This window comes from Otolemur garnettii, unplaced genomic scaffold, assembly GCF_000181295.1.
Source record: "Otolemur garnettii isolate 467f Iridium unplaced genomic scaffold, OtoGar3 scaffold00011, whole genome shotgun sequence".
NCBI lineage: Eukaryota > Metazoa > Chordata > Mammalia > Primates > Galagidae > Otolemur > Otolemur garnettii.
The window spans coordinates 17,790,853-17,807,279 of NW_003852406.1; the positions used below are offsets into that span (position 1 = coordinate 17,790,853).

At 47.8% G+C, this 16,427-nt stretch overlaps 1 protein-coding gene across 1 annotated transcript in view; it reads right to left on the minus strand.

Annotated features, from left to right (window-relative positions):
- IGDCC4 (immunoglobulin superfamily DCC subclass member 4) overlaps window positions 1-16,427 on the minus strand; it is a 43,995-nt gene that overhangs the window by 12,972 nt on the left and 14,596 nt on the right. The window contains exons 4-9 of the mRNA XM_003784432.2: window positions 8,196-8,332; window positions 6,500-6,640; window positions 2,568-2,723; window positions 1,610-2,023; window positions 981-1,145; window positions 304-441 (exon numbers count right to left, since the gene is read on the minus strand). Of these exons, the coding sequence (XP_003784480.1) occupies window positions 304-441; window positions 981-1,145; window positions 1,610-2,023; window positions 2,568-2,723; window positions 6,500-6,640; window positions 8,196-8,332 (1,151 nt within the window). The remainder of the gene's footprint in view (window positions 1-303; window positions 442-980; window positions 1,146-1,609; window positions 2,024-2,567; window positions 2,724-6,499; window positions 6,641-8,195; window positions 8,333-16,427) is intronic.

Consider the following 16,427-nt stretch of genomic DNA (forward strand, 5'->3'; position numbering starts at 1 on the left):
TTAGGTGTATGTGGCTGGCGCCTTAGCCACTTGAGCCACAGGCACTGAGCCCCAGAAAAGGAAATTGAGGCAGGGATTCAATAGAGGAGGTGGGGGCAGGAGCCAGGCCTCTCTCTACCTCTCACCAGCCCTCTGTCTTTCCTTGTCACTCCTGCTCACTCAGCCCCCAGCCTGTCCTTCTCACTCCTCACCCCACCACTCAACTTCATTTCCTGACACCCCACTCCACTCAGGTCTCAGTGGCTTTGACCAAGCCTTCACACTGACCATTCCCAACCATGCCTGCATCCTGCCCCCACTCACCTTCCTTTCCCAAACTGTACTCTATCTTGTACTTCACCACCTGCCCATTGCTCAGGCTGGGGGGCAGGGGCAGCCACGCCACCCTGATGTCCAAGGGGTTGGGGCTGGACAGGGAGAGCTGGGGCGCTGCACTGGGGACTGAGACAGAAGAACATCAGCATGAGTTCTGCTCCACCGACGTGGAAGGTGAGGCTCAGGAGCGGTCAAAGACTTGCCCAGGTCACAGAGCAAGTCAGAAGTAGGTCAGAACGAGGATCTGAGGGAGGAAAGGGAGCCTCTCAGGGGAGCCCCAAGATGGAGGATGAGGGGACATCCTTCCCACCCTGAAGCTAGAAAACGTTTGGGGGCCACAATCTTCCACATTCAGTGAGTTAGGGTGACTGGCCCCTATCCCAATGGATAATACATGGGTACCAAGGAGAACCACATGATATGGGGAATCACAAGACCTAGGCTCAAATCCCAGCTGTACTACTGACCTTGGGTAAGTCACTCTCATTTTCTGGGCCTCAGTTTCCCCAACTTTAAACTGGGGGAAGAACCCCTGTTCATGCTTTTACAGGGCACAAAGATGACATGAAGCAGTAAGACTGCCTTTATATTAGCAAATAATTCCCTATCATCCCCAGGGAATTCTCTGGGCCCCAAGCTGCCCACTGCAGGTTCTGAGACCCTACCATCATCCAGCGTGTGGACCAGTGCTGGGGTAGAGGTGCGGCTGGCCCCCAGCTGGGAGTAGGCCACCACGTAGAACTCATAATCTGTGTTGGGTTCCAGGTCCCGAACCTGTAGCTCGGTGGTGTCATTATTCACTGCAAACTGGTATTCCACATTGTCCATGCCTGAAGTAGTGACATAGGGGACAAGGAGACTGTCATAGGGCCAAAGCCAGCACTGGCTGGTTAGTCTGTCTAAGAATCTCATACTGATCCAGTCTCTGAAATAGTCCATTTAAAGCTAAACCATCCCTGATAATCTGAGCTGCACAGTATAAATTCCCTCAGCCTCTCATCTCACTGTATTAATTCCTCCACTGGTTAGGAGATTCTTTCCAACGTCTAATTGAAATGACTCCTGCTGCGGTTAGTTAACTCCGGTTGGCAGGTGGTTCCAAGACCACCAACGCATTTTCCAGGCAAGAAGCATCCTTCCCCTTCTCTCCAATAATGTGTTCCTGCGGGCTCCTACCCATTTCATCCCCCAGTAGTAGCCTTCAGGCAACCCTTCTGTCGCCCAGCCTGTCCTCCTCCCCACTGTGCCCTGCGCGGACCTACGGTGGGGCATCTCAGGTTCAGGGCGGATGTACCTCGTGCCTTCTGATAGTGGAGGGAGAAGCCGATGATCTGCTCACTGTGCAGCTCGGGCCGCTGCCAGGCCACCAACACAGAGGAGCTGCTCAGTGGCCTGGCTGTGACCCGCGTGGGGGCGCTGGGCAGCCCCTCCCGCACCACTACGGCCAGCGGCGCGGTGGCACACGCTGTTCCCGCGCTGTTCTCAGCCACGCACTGGTAGTAGCCGGCGTCCTGCAGGCCGATCTGTGTGATGACCAGGCTGCCACCACCACCCTGGACCTTGACGCGCCCGTTGGGCCGCAGAGGCGCCCCGTCGTGCAGCCAGCGCAGCGCCGGCCGCGGCTCCCCAGACGCGCGGCATACGAACCGCGCGGTGCTTGCACGCGTCCGCGACAGCGCCTCTGGCGCCTGCAAGATGGCAGGAGCCGCTAGGGGCGGGAGGGACGACGCTGACCGCGTACTCCAGCCACTAGCGGCTCCGCCCTTTCCCCCATTTACCCATCTCCTTCTCCCCTACCTTCCAATGTCTCCACACCTATCCGGCTTAACCCTCTCCATTATCCCATGCCTGAGCAACTTGGTCCCCCAGTTTTCTTGGAACCACCCAGATCACTCCACTATCTCCCCCAGAACCTCAGTCCTACCTCTCCTCTCAGTTAACTAGGTCCCACCCCTCAATCACCCAAGCCCGGCACATATCAGTCCTTTCTTCCTATCTCTAACTCAACTGCCCCTACTCCATCCTCCAATTACTTCGCCCCAGCCTCCAGCCCCATCCCCCGCCTTCCTACCACTCCTCCCAGGAACTCCTCCCTAGCCCTCCCCCTTGTCATCCTCCAGCATCACGCCTCAGCCCCTCTAACACACCCACTTGCCCACCTCCCGCTACCTGGCTCTCCTCCCAGCCCCAGCTGACCCGCTCGGATCCAGTCTGCCCCACACCTGCTCCCTGCAGCCTTCACCCCGCCTCACCCAGCACACGGAGCTCGGCCGCCGCGGTGGCGAAGTCGCGCGTGCGAGGCTTGTTGGCACGGCAGACGTAGACGCCGGAGTGCCGGGGCTGCGCGCTGGCGATCAGTAGGTTGGTACGGCCCAGCATGATGACATCCGTGGAGATGGGCTTCCCGTCTAGGGAGGAGAGCGAGATGTGCTGGAGGGGACGCTAGGAACTGGGCCTCCATCCACTCTCCGAATTTCGGAACCCTCTATACCGAGTAAAGTGGACACAGCAGTCCCTTGTTGGAATCCTCCTCTTGCTAGCAGGGTGACTCCCCAAGCCCTACCCTCTTGTTTGTGGGGAGGAGGTCCCTATTGAAAGGGCTTCTGCGAAGTGGAAAGAATAGGGTCTGTGAGAAGCCCTAGCACAGGGCAGGCACGGCACAGGTGCTCAGCACACTAGTCAGTTATTACTCTTAGCATTATTATTAAATTCATTTCTCTCAAGAAAGACACACCCTGGGCGGTGCCTGTGGCTCAGTGAGTAGGGCGCCAGCCCCATATACCGAGGGTGGTGGGTTCAAACCCGGTCCCCGCCCAACTGCAACAAAGAAATAGCTGGGCGTTGTAGCGGGCGCCTATAGTCCCAGCTACTCGGGTGGCTGAGGCAAGAGAATCGCCTTAAGCCCAAGAGCTGGAGGTTGCTGTGAGCTGTGATGCCACAGCGCTCTACCGAGGGCAACAAAATGAAACTCTGTCTCTAAAAAACAAACAAACAAACAAACAAAAACACGCACACACGTTTCACCTATGTTCTCAGCCCAGTACTATAATGAGGATAGGGCTGGTAAGGTCTGACCAAAAAGAAGGTTTAAATATATATAGCGACTTTATTGATGTGAAATGAAAACCATTGTAAAAACCTTTGCCTATAGAGATGAACAGAAAATTCAAAGAAGAAATGCAGATGGCTTAGAGACACACACACACACACACAAATGCTCCAACTTTATGTAATCAAAGAAATGCACAGCAAAACACAGATGTTAATTTTCACTCAGAAAATGTGGAATATTTTAAAAAACAGTAAATTGTAATGCTGGAGAAAGGGCCATGAGGGAGCTCTATTTAGACCTTGAAGTCAGGGATTCCAGTTAAGGGACTCTGTCCTGGAGATGTGATCAGAATTATGGGCTAGTATTTGTGAACAGGGCAGACGGCTGCAGTATAAACTGTAAAAGCGGACAACTGGAAAGGACTTTACTGGTGAATTACATTTTAGTACATTATTAGTTATTAAAACCCTTTAGAAAAAGTTTTTAAGATGTAAAAATGTTTATGACATACTGTTGAATGAAAATAGGACATGGAACTACAAATACAGCATGCTTTCTGTATTGTGGGGAAAAATGTATATATGCATAGAAAAATTCCTGAAAGATAATATACTCGCATGTTTTCCTTTTTTTTCTTTATTGAGATAGAGTCTCACTATGTCGCCCTTGGTTGAGTGCTGTGGTGTCACAGCTCACATTAACTTCAAACTCTTGGGCTTAAACAATTCTCTCTCTCGCTCTTTTTTTTTTAGACAAGAGTCTCAAGCTGTTGCCCTGGGTAGAGTACCATGGCATCACAGCTCACAGCAACCTCAAACTCTTGGGGTTAAGCAATTCTCTTGTCTCAGCCTCCCAAGTAGCTGGGACTATAGGTGCCTGCCACAATGCCCGACTATTTTTTTTTTTTTGCAGTTTTTTTTTTTGGCCAGGGCTGGGTTGGAACCCACCACCTCCAGCATATGGGGCCGGTGCCCTACTCCTTTGAGCCACAAGCGCCGCCCCCAACTTTTTTTTTTTTTTTTTTTTTTTGCAGTTTTTGGCCAGGGCTGGGTTTGAACCCGCCACCCTCAGTGTATGCGGCTGGCACTGTAACCACTACGCTATGGGCGCCGAGCCAATATACTCATACGTTAACAGTTTTTATCTCTGAGTGATAGCATGTTTTCTACTTCTGTTTTTTTCCTGGCTTTCTAGAATGAAAATGTACTACATTTGCAGTCAGAAAACAAAACAAAACCCAGAAAATCCATGCCCTTTCCCTGTCTTAGTGGAGTAAATTCCCAGAAAGACAGCAGTGCCTGGCTTTAGGCATGAAGTTCTTACCCAGCCCTCTCTTTCTAGGTGTCAGGATCCTCTGAGACCACAATACTCAAGTCCTTATACAGGAGACCTTGTCAGTATGTAGAGGCTTAGGGCAGGAGCCCATACTCTGCATTTCTAACTAGCTAGGGAGTAGATCCAAAGTCCGCCTTGCAAGGTCATTAACAATGACCTAGGGCACTTGTTAAGCATTAAGATTCCTAGATCCTGACTCTCCAGGAGTGTAGGGAGGGAGTCTGCAGTTTTAACAATCTTTCTGAGTGATCCTGATACACAGCTAGGAATTGAGAAATATTGGTATGAGAACTTCTGGACGATATCACAAGCTTATCCTGATAGTATGAGGGTTCTGTGGGCTCCAGGATCCCCTAACTAGTCAAGTGTCATAAGTCTAATAAGGAGGTCTAGGTCAGAGAGGTGGGAAGACACCTGCACTGTTCTATTTCATCGGATCTGTCGTGGGTACATAATTGTTCAATTTGTTATTTTTCTTGAAACTCTACGTGTGTATATTCATTATATACCCTTTTGGATGTGAGATATAAATAAAAAGGAGGAGGCGTAGAGCAATAGAATGTATCAGGGGAGGAGGGGTAAAGAGAATTGGATGTAAGACTTACTTGTGCCATCAATTTGAGACAAGTCACTTCCTATCAATAAATAAAGACAAAAATAACACTTGCTTTCTTTCTCGGGAAACGGTGTACCAGAAAAAGAACAGGTTCTATAGCTTGGGTCCCAGCTCTCTACCTGCCTGAGCCTCAGATTCCTCATCTGCCCACAGTGGAAAGAGTAGTTGTGGCCCCTCCTCTCCTCAAAGGGCTCTTGGAGGCTCTGACAGGAAAAGGGGTGTGAAGCGCTCAGGAGACTGCAGCGTTGACATTTGGCCCAGCACTCTCATTATCCTGATAGCATCTCCAGTAACTCAGTCCCCCTTAGCAGTTCTCACCTTACAGGCTGATACTGTCAAACCTCTTTTCATGGGTGTGTGTTTTCTTTCCCTCACCCCGATTATGAGTTCAGAGGGCTGGGTCCTTGCCTCTCTCTGCTGTGTTGTTTTGTTTATTTTTTTCTTTTCCCCTCTTGTATTTGTTTGTTTTTTAGAGACAGGGTCTAGCTCTGTTGCCCAGGCTGGAGTGTAGTGGCTGATCATAGCTTACTGTGACACTGAATTCCTGGGCACAAGGGAATCCCCTGCCTTAGCCTCCCAAGTAGCTGGGACTATAGGCACAAGCAAACATGCCCAGCAAATTTTCTTTTTTTGTAGAAATGGGGTCTCACTATGTTGCCCAGGCTGCTCTTGAATTCCTGGGCTCAAATGATCCTCCTACCTCAGCCTCCCTAATAATTAAGATTATAGGTGTCAGCCACCCCATGCAGCTCATCAGTGTATTTTTGTTTGCTGTCTCCAGCAGGCAGCAGCACACTGGGGTGGGCCAAGAGATGGCTTTGTAGTTACACAGACCAGCAGCGGGATCCTGGTTCCACCTGACTTGCTGGCTGTGTGGCACCTCCCCAAGTCTCAAACATTCACCTACAATATTGTTATAAGGCACAGAAATTAGTAGAGAACCCAGCCTTGTGGCTGCCCTCACTAGGGTTGCAATCACGATTTTGTGAGTGGCAGACTCAAAGTGCTTCATAAAGGAAACACGCTACACTGATTGATGAAGTTCATCCCAGCTCCCCGTGTAGCCTCCAATCTTGTTGCCCACCACACGTAGTCCTGAAAAAGGGTCTGCCACACCATGTGAGATGTCACACCCCTCCCTTCCCACACCCTCCTTCTTCTGCCCCTTCCTCTCAACTTACCCTGTCGGACCCAGGACACTAAAGGGGTAGGGTCAGCTGAGGCCACACATTCCATCACCACGCTTTGGCCTGACACCACAGTGGTGTTCTCTGGGGCTGCCACGATGACCACGTCCTGCCCCCTGGGGGATTCCAGGGACCCTGGAAAGAAGAAAGGCCAGCAGACAATGCCTTTCCTGGTGTTATAGTAACCTGGCAAGGTGGGTGCAGCAGGCAGCAACAGTGACTCCATCTGACAGATGGGGAAAGTAGCCACAAACTTCAGCAAAGCTGGGACTAGACCTTAGAGCTCTTTCTCTTGGAGTCAGGAGAATGGTGTAGCCTCTTAGCACCAGAGAAATGACTGGACAGACCCATACCTACCCCTTCTTCACTCCCAAGTATAACCCATTCTCTGGGTAGAGGACTGGACTTGGGAGTCAACAGTATAGTTTCTGGTTCCAGCACTACCATTAACACACTGTGTGACCTTAGGCAAAGTCTTTCCCCAGCGGGCCTCCGAGTCCCCGTGTGGAAAAGGCAGGGTAGGCTTGAGTTTCTGCCTCTGTGGCAGCTCCTGATGCCCTTACCAAGTTCTTAGCATGACACTGGCCTCCTGGGCAGAATGGTGAATACCTAGTTTGTCCAGCAGGTGGAGGCAGAGACCCCAGGCTCAGGAGTGAGAGGGACCCAGACTGGGAGCAAGCAGCCTACAATCTTAGCCCAGGAAGGAGGCAGGCGCGGGTGGGGGGCAGTGGGAGGGAGGGGTCTTCGGAGAGCCTCAGAAGTGAGATCGGGGCGGCGCGGTGGCTCACGCCTATAATCCTAGCACTCTGGGAGGCCGAGAGGAGTGGATTGTCTGAACTCACAGGCTTGAGACCAGCCTGAGCCAGAGCGAGACCCCATCTCTAAAAATAGCCAGGCATTGCGGCAGGCGCCTGTAGTCTCAGCTACTCGGGAGACTGAGGCAAGAGAATAATCGGTAAGCCTAAGAGTTTGAGGTTGCTGTGAACAGCGACACCACCCTCTACTGAGGGTGACAAAATGAGCCTCTGTCTCAAAAAAAAAAAAAAAAAGAAAAAGTGAGATCTGTTGAGCACGTGCTGGGTGCTAGGCACTTTGGATTTTTATCTCGGGATTCTTACAGCCTCTCTGAGCTGGACATTTGATAAAGAGCCCAGGGTCATGCAGGTAATGGGGAAAGAAGCCAGATTTTAAGCCAGGTTTTTCCCACCCTAAAGCCTGTGCCCTTCCTACTCTATCACACCAGGGCAGAAGCTTTCCAAAGAAACAGAAAGGACAGGAGTGTTGGGTCACAGGGAGCCAGCAGCACAGTGAGCAGAAAGGGAGGAATCTCCCAGTAGCTGCAGCACTCTGAGCACACAAAGGGGCTGGTAAGGAGGGGCCAGGGCTTCAGTGCACTGACACCCTTCCTCAGACACCTCCCCTCCCACCTGTCCGAGCATTAGATGTGCCATCCAACCCAAGGGAACACAGACTCCACAGGAAGGGAGGAAGGCTGCACTGGGAGTTCAGAGTTTTGAATTCTACTCCAATTCTATCCCCGGTTCTGGGTAGCTCTGCTCTCTCTGGGCTTCATCGCTTCATCTGTCCACGGGAATAACCCCATCCTCTATTTGAAGGTAGATGGATAAATTCAACCCTGCGGTGGATGAATTCAGAAACCTCCTCCCCTCCTCAATGCCAGCCCCCTTACCTCTGCGGGCCACGCTGAGGAGGGCCTCTTGGCTGAAGCGCTGGTGGGCTGAGTTGGTGGCCACGCAGCGGTAGGAGCCCCTGTCACTCTCCTGAACATCCAGGATCTGAAGGACGCCATTGGGAAGAGTGATGAGCCTTGGGAAGAGGTGAGAGGGCAACTGTGAGGTGGGCAGGGGGCCCATAGGGAGGGTATATTACAATAAAAGAATTGCAGATTAGAACTATAAAGAAGCATTTTTCACATATTACAGTGGTGAAAATCAAAAGATTTAACATATTGACTGCCACACTAGAAAATAATCTTTTTCCTTGAGGCCACAGTGTTTTATTGGGTCAAGATAGGTCCAGAGACAAGAGTTACATAATATGTACGTAAGGAGTTCAGAGGGGGCTCAAAACTAGCTTAAGTTAAATACAACTCACACGACAGTTAATGTGCTAATAACACCCTGTATGGATGAGGGAATGGGCAGGTAGTCAAGCCTGCCTTGTTGGTGGCCATGCCAGTACCATCTTTCCAGGGCAAGTTGGTGACATCTCAACATCAAAACTACCTGGACTTTTTGATCCTTTTCACTCTATCACAGATATTCTCACAAAATCATATGTCAAGTGATATTCAATCCAGCACTGTCTATAATAGCTAAAGACTAGAAACAACTCAGGTCCACCCGCAGGGTGGGAACTAGCTCAACTGGTTTGGGAATATTCATATAATGGAGTTCTAGGCAGCTGTTAAAAAGAACCAGGTTCCATGTGTGCTGACAGAGGGTGATCTTCACAATGAGTTTGGATGCAAAACAACATGTGTATTGGCATGGACACTTACATGTCTGCATATGTACTAAATGTCCCTGGTCATGGTGGTTGTCTCTGGGGAGGGGACCTGGGATCCTGGGGGCTGAGGGAAGGGGAGGGCCTTTTTTAAATTATAATACAGTTTTTACCTCCTGCCTATATTGCATCCTTCCTCCCTTGATAAAATACATCTTTATGCAAGAGGTCTGTAAAGAATAGCAAATAAAATAAAAAGAAAAAAGAAAAAAAACATACCCTTTATTCACATTATCTCATCCGACCCTCAAAACACACCCAAGAGATAAGAGGGGACCGTAACCTTCATTTTACTGGAGACAAAACAGAGGCTCAGAGGGAGTAGGGTATTTTCCAGGGTCTCATACCTGGAGCATAGTTAAAACCTGAACCCAGGCTCAGTGCCTGTGGTTCATGTGGCTAAGGCGCCAGCCACATACACCTAAGGTGGTGGGTTCGAATCCAGTCCAGACCCACCAAACAACGACAGCTGCAACCAAAAAATAGCCAGGTGTTGTGGTGGGCGCCTGTGGTCCCAGCTACTTGGGAGGCTGAGGCAAGAGACTCACTTGAGCCCAGGAGTTGGAGGTTGCTGTGAGCTGTGATGCCACAGCACTCTACCCACGGGGACAGCTTGAGGCTCTGTCTCAAAAACAAACGAACCTGAACCCAAGTCTACTGGTACCAAATGCCATGTTCATCCCACTTGCCTGTCTCAGTGACCATTAGATGGCCCAGTATGCCAGTGGAAGGGACACAGCCACCAGCAGGCCCCAGTCTACATGTGTGTTATATAGGAGGGGTATGATGGGACCAGGGTGGTATTCTCTGCCCTTTTGGTTAGAAAGGTCCAGAAACCTTGCTTAAAAAATGATGTAGTCCGGGCAGCACCTGTGGCTCAGTGAGTAGGGACTCTGAGACTGTGTTTCAAAGAAAAAACAAAACAACAACAACAACAAAACAACCAAAACAATAAAATTGTTTCTGTGGGTTTTTTTTCTCATTTTTTAAATTAAATCATAGCTGTGTACATTAATGCAATCATGGGTACAATGTGCTGGTTTTACATACAATTTGAAATGCTTTCACCAAACTGGTCAACATAGTCTGTGGGTTTTTTAAAATGTGTTTTTACAAGCTCTGTCCTTGGAAAGACGTCCAAGATATATCGGCTAGTGTGGGATGGGGGAGTCAGGAAACAGTGCTTATGAAGCAATTCTAGTTTCAGAAAATAGATAAATGATAGGTTAGGATATGCACAGATGTCAAGAGTGGGCGATGCTTGTGTAATTCATGGAGGTTTGCTCTGGGAGTGGGATTACTGAGCACTCTCATTTATTACATTTAAAAATTTTTTTACAATGAATATGTATTACTCTGGAAATTAATAGAATTTTATTTTTGGAGACAGAGTCATCTCACTCTGTTGCCCTGAGTAAAGTGCTGTGGTGTCATCATAGCTCACAGCAACCTCAAACTCTTGGGCTCAAGTGTTCCTCTTGCCTCGGCCTCCCAGATAGCTGGACTATAGGCGCGTGTCGTGATGCTTGGCTTGGCTAGTTTTTTCTATTTTTAGTAGAGAATATTTTAACTTAAATTTTTAACAATTTCTTTTTTTTTTTTTTTGTAGAGACAGAGTCTCACTTTTTCGCCCTCGGTAGAGTGCAGCGGAGTCGCTCCAGCAACCTCCAACTCCTGGGCTTAGGCGATTCTTCTGCCTCAGCCTCCCAAGTAGCTGGGACTACAGGCGCCTGCCACAACGCCCGGCTATTTTTTGTTGCAGTTTGGCCGGGGCTGAGGTTTGAACCCGCCACCCTCGGTATATGGGGCCGGCGCCTTACTCACTGAGCCACAGGCGCCTCCCAATTTTTAACAATTTCAAGACCATCCTGAGCAAGAGCGAGACCCCATTTCTAGTAAAAATAGAAAATGTAGCTTCCTCTTCCCCTAAGTGGCCTGAGGTGATATGTGAAAATGGTTTGCTATTCACTTGATCCAGAAAATCCCACAAAGTCATGCAAACCAAGAGGTTCAAATCTTTGTGTTCACTTTAAGAAAACATATGAAGGCCATCAAGGGTATGCACGTACGAAAAGCCTGAAAGATGTCACTTTTTTTTTTTCTTGAGACAAGAGTCTCACTTGGTCACCTTGGGTAGAGCGATAGCTCACAGCAACCTCAAACTCTTGGATTCAAATTGCCTCAGTCTCTGGGACTACAGGCATCTGCCACAGTGCCTGGCTATTTTTTAGAGTTGAGGTCTCGCTCTTGCTCAGGCTGGTCTCGAACTTATGAACTCAGGCAATCCACCTGCCTCAGCCTCCTAAGTGCTGAGATTACAGGCAGCCGTCAAGGATGTCACTTTAAAGAAACAGTGTGTACCTTTCCAAAGATACAATGGTGGAGTTAGTAGGTGTGCCCAGGCCAAACAGTGGGGCTGGATACAGGGTCGGTGGCCCAAAAAGAGTGCTGAATTTTTATTGCACATGCTTAAAAATGCAGAGAATAATGCTGAACTTAAGGTTTTTATTTTTGTTTTGAGAAAGAGGCTCACTATATTCGCCCTTGGTAGAATGCCATCGCATCACAGCTCACAGCAACCTCTAACTCCTGGGCTTAGGCGATTCTCTTGCCTCAGCCTCCTGAGTAGCTGGGACTATAGGCACCCACCACAATGCCCATCTACGAACTTAAGGGTTTAGATGTGGATTCTCTGGTCATCGAGCATATCCAGGTGAACAAAGTACCCAAGATTCATCACTGACCTTACAGAACTCATGGTCACATTAGCCCATACGTGAACTCCCCCTGCCTCCGAGATGATCCTTACTAAAAAGGAACAAATTGTTCCCAAACCAGAATAGGAGGTAGCACAGAAGAAAAAGATATCCTAGGCTCAGTGCCTGTGGCTCAAGCGGCTAAGGTGCCAGCCACATACACCTAAGGTGGTGGGTTCGAATCCCCAGCCTGGGCCTGCCAAACAACAATGATGGCTGCAACCAAAAAAAAATGGCCAGGCGTTGTGGCGGGCACCTGTAGTCCCAGCTACTTGGGAAGCTGAGGCAGGAGACTCACTTCAGCTCAGGAGTTGGAGGTTGCTGTGAGCGTGATGCCATGGCACTCTACCCAAGGGGATAGCTTGAGGCTCCATCTAAAAAAAAAAAAAGAAAAAGAAAAAGATATCCCAGAAGAAACTGAAGAAACAAAAATTTATGGTACAGGCCACTTAGGGGAACATAAAATAAAACACAACATAAAATAAACGCAAATAGGGCGGCGCCTGTGGCTCAGTGGGTAGGGCACCAGCCCCATATACCGAGGGTGGAGGGTTCAAACCCAGCCCTGGCCAAACTGCAACCAAAAATAGCCAGGTGTTGTGGTAGGCACCTGTAGTCCCAGCTACTCGGAAGGCTGAGGCAAGAGAATTGCCCAAGCCCAAGAGCTGGAGGCTGCTGTGAGCTGTGATGCCATAGCACTCTACCAAGGGTGACAAAATAAGATTCTGTCTCAAAAATAAATAAATAAATGCAAATAATAGTAAAAAGAAAATGTAGGCAGGTATTGTGGTGTGCACTGTAGTCCCAGCTACTCAGAAGGCTGAGGCAGGAGGATCACTTGAGTACAGGAGTTTGAGGTTGTGGTGAGCTAGGTTAACGCCACAACACTCTAGCCTGGTGCAACAGAGTGAGATTCTGTCTCCAAATAAATAAATAATTTTTTAATAGCATATGCTCCTATATACTTTGTTTTGTTAACTTTAGGCTCTAACACAGAAGCACTATGGCATAGTAGAGCACACTGGTTCCAAGGTGTGTGATTTTAGCAAGTGACGTTACATATCTGAGCTATAGTTTTCACATCCTGCCTACTTCATGACTCTTAATATCTGATGAGTTCACATTAGATAATGGACATAGACATATCTATGAATCCCAGGCTCTTTTTTTTGAGACAGAGTCTGACTTTGAGGCCTTTGGTAGAGTGCCACGGCCTCATAGCTCACAGCAATCTCAAGCTCTTGGGCTCAAGTGATCCTCTTGCCACAACCTCCCAAGTAGCTGGGACTACAGGTACCTGCCATGACACTAGCTAGTTTTTTAGAGATGAGGTCTCACTCTTGCTCAGGCTAGTCTCATACTCCTGAGCTAAGGAGATCCACCCACCTTGACCTCATCAGGCGCTAGGATTATAGGTGTGAGCCACCATGCCCAGTCGAACCCCGGGCTCTAAACACACATTCACAGTGGTACAAACCAGATACATATTTCAAAAGACTGAAAGGGAACACTCTAAATGCTAATAGCTTTGTTCAGCTGGTAAGTGACTTGTCTTCCCTTTCTGTAAAGTTGGTATATTTTACCATTTTAAAATAAATTCAATTAAATAATTTCAAATAAAACAAAAGCTACTTATAGAATGAAAAACAAAAGGAAAGGGCAGCGCCTGCGGCTCAAAGGAGTAGGGCGCTGGCCCCATATACTGGAGGTGGCAGGTTCAAACCTGGCCCCAGCCAAAAAAAAAAGGAAAAGGGTTATTTCTTTTCCAAGTCCAAGCCTGAGTCTTCTATCCCCATCCCCCCAAAAGTCACTTAGGGGCAGGGATTCAAGAACACAGAAGAAATGACAGCTGTTCTGAATTTCCTAAGGACCATGAAGCCCCCACCCTAAGCCCTTGAGAAATCCATGAAGGGAAAGGGGACACTAGCCAAAGGTCACATATGGTTGATAGACATGGGGGACTCCGGGTGAGGCTGGGCAGAACACTGGATGAGGTAGCCCGTGTTATTGAAGTCCATTAGTTCCATGTTCCTCAAAACGTGAATGAATGGTGATAACAAAAGGAACTCAAGTAGAGCAGATACACATTTTTTATTATAATAGTTATATATTTATTTTTATGACTGTCTTCTATTTATGGCAAGTATTTCTGGCTTTCTATTTCAGTGTTCCCTTTTCATATGTGTTAAAGTTACAAAAGAGTAAATTGATATAAAGAAAAGCATTAAGTGATTGTATAAATGGCATAAGGATGGTCAAAATTAGGAAGGTGGTTTGTGAATATCTGGAATTTGGAAAATATTGTTCTCATGGATCACTGGTTCCTGTGGAAGAAAAGTTATTCCCTAGATTATTTCCTAGTTTTAGAAATTAGCGTAAGTACCAAGGAATCGCCTTGGGGTCCAGTCTTTACTGTTAGTTCCAAAATCCGCACATATGGCCTGACACAGTGTGTTTATTCACTGCAATGTACACACACCACACCAGGCAGCGCATATGGTCTCCTTCAGACCACTGGGCTGAGCTTATGAATAGCATATTTGTACATGTACTATATCAGGGCATGTGTAAAAACACATACCTTGGGCATAATCAAGTTGCTGTTTTAGACATTTCTTTATTCCCCCCACACAATGTGCTGGGACATGTGAGCCTAGCTTATTTATAGATGAGGATCACTTTTCAGAGGACTTGGGGGCAAACACTCCCAGAGTCAGGAACTGGCAGCTTGGGCCTCCTGGGTGAGGCCTGTGGCTTCCTGGGATGATGCCTGAACTAGATACAGGAGGGAGGGACTGAAACCCACTGGTTTGCTGTGAAACTTTGAGGAAGTTTCTTCTTTGCTCTGAGCACAGTTGGACTACAGATTTCTAAAATCTACTTGCAGCACAAACTCCTTCAGACCCTACAACTTCTCCCCCCACCACCAAATGACACCTATGGGAGGCCTGTGTGTTATCCACACTAGGGCTCCAGAGTCTGATAATCGGTATTGGGCCGGGTGCAGTGGCTCACGCCTATAATCCCAGGCCCGAGCCAAAAGCAAGACCGCATCTCTCCTTAAAAAAAATAGAAAAAACTGAAGCAAGAGGATTGCTTGAGCTCAATAGTTGGAGGTTGCTGTGAGCTATGTTGCCATGACACTCTACCCAGGGCGACAGCTTGAGACTCTATCTCAAAATAAATAAATAAATAAATAAACAAGATAATCTGGGTATTAGCTGTGTGACCTGGAGCAAGTTACTCTGTCTCTGATCCTCAGATCCCTCATTTAGCAATCCCTGTAGTAGTACCTACCATATTCTTATGCGCTGGCCTAAAGGATGTTCATTTTGTGTAAAATGAAAAACAAAATGAAAGTCTTAATCTAATCTCACTTTTGTTTTGAAGAAAAGATTGAACAGAAAAGCCAATATGACCAACATAATCCAAATTTTTTAACAGAATATTTATAAACACAGAGGGGGAAAAAGTCTAGATAGACAACAAAACTAACAGTGGTTTAGGCTATAGGATAATGCGTCATTTTTGCTCTTCCTTTTTACATATATGAATCTTTTAAAAGCATCTGCCAGGGATATAAATTAAAAGTCAATAGAGGCAAATATGAAAAATAAGAAATACCTACCCTGAAGGATGACAGAAAGGATTAAGAGAGAAAACATATGGAATGGACTTAGCACAGTGCCTGGCCCAAGGTAGGCTCTCATTAAGTGGTACTTGTCATTTTCAACCTGGGGAAATTTTTCTGCTCTCTCCTACCTTCTCTGAGGGCTGTCAGGAGCAACCCCTGGTTCTTTCTTGCTCACTCATCTGCTCTGGGTTCATGAAATTCTCAGCTGAGAGGCCCCACATTTAGAAGGGCAGAGAGCTTAGGCAGGCATGGTGGTTCACCCCTGTAATCCTAGCACCCTGGGAGGCCAAGGCAGGTGGATTGCTTGAGCTCAGGAGTTCCCACGAGACCACATCTCTACTAAAAACAGAAAAACTAGTTGGGCATTTTGGTAGGCACCTGTAGTCCCAGCTACTCAGGAGGCTGAGGCAGGAGGATTGCCAGAACCCAGGAGTTTGAGGTTGCAGTGAGCTAGGGTGATGCCATGTTTTTAAGACAGTGAGACTCTGTCTTAAAAAAGGAAGGAAAGAAAGAAGGAAGGGAGGGAGGGAGAGGCACAGAACATAAAACTGTCAGCACTAGAAATGCTGGGTCCTGGCTTCACTCCTTAGAATGCTGGTTCATGTGGATGTTAACAGGGCTGGTGCAAAAGGGGTTTGTGAGCAAATGAGCCTAGGTTGTGCTTGGCTAAACAAGTTCAACAGGTCCTGCCAGCTCCAAGAGGGAATTTTATAGACAGTTTCCTGATCTCATTTAATCACAGAATACTTTTTTTTCAAGAAGCACTTAAAGGGACTAATGTTCTACAAAGTCCATACTTTGGCAAATCCAGATCTAATTCAACCCTTTCACTTTTTCCTCTTTCATGTAGAATGGGGAGAATAAAGCTGGGTGAAAAGGGACTTGCTGAGCCGCAGCAGGGCTGACGCATCATAACCTATCACCAAAATCAATGCAGGATCACTTGTCAGGACCTCTGACCCTTCTTCATCCTTCACAACTGTCTTGTGGCTTTTTTTTTTTTTTT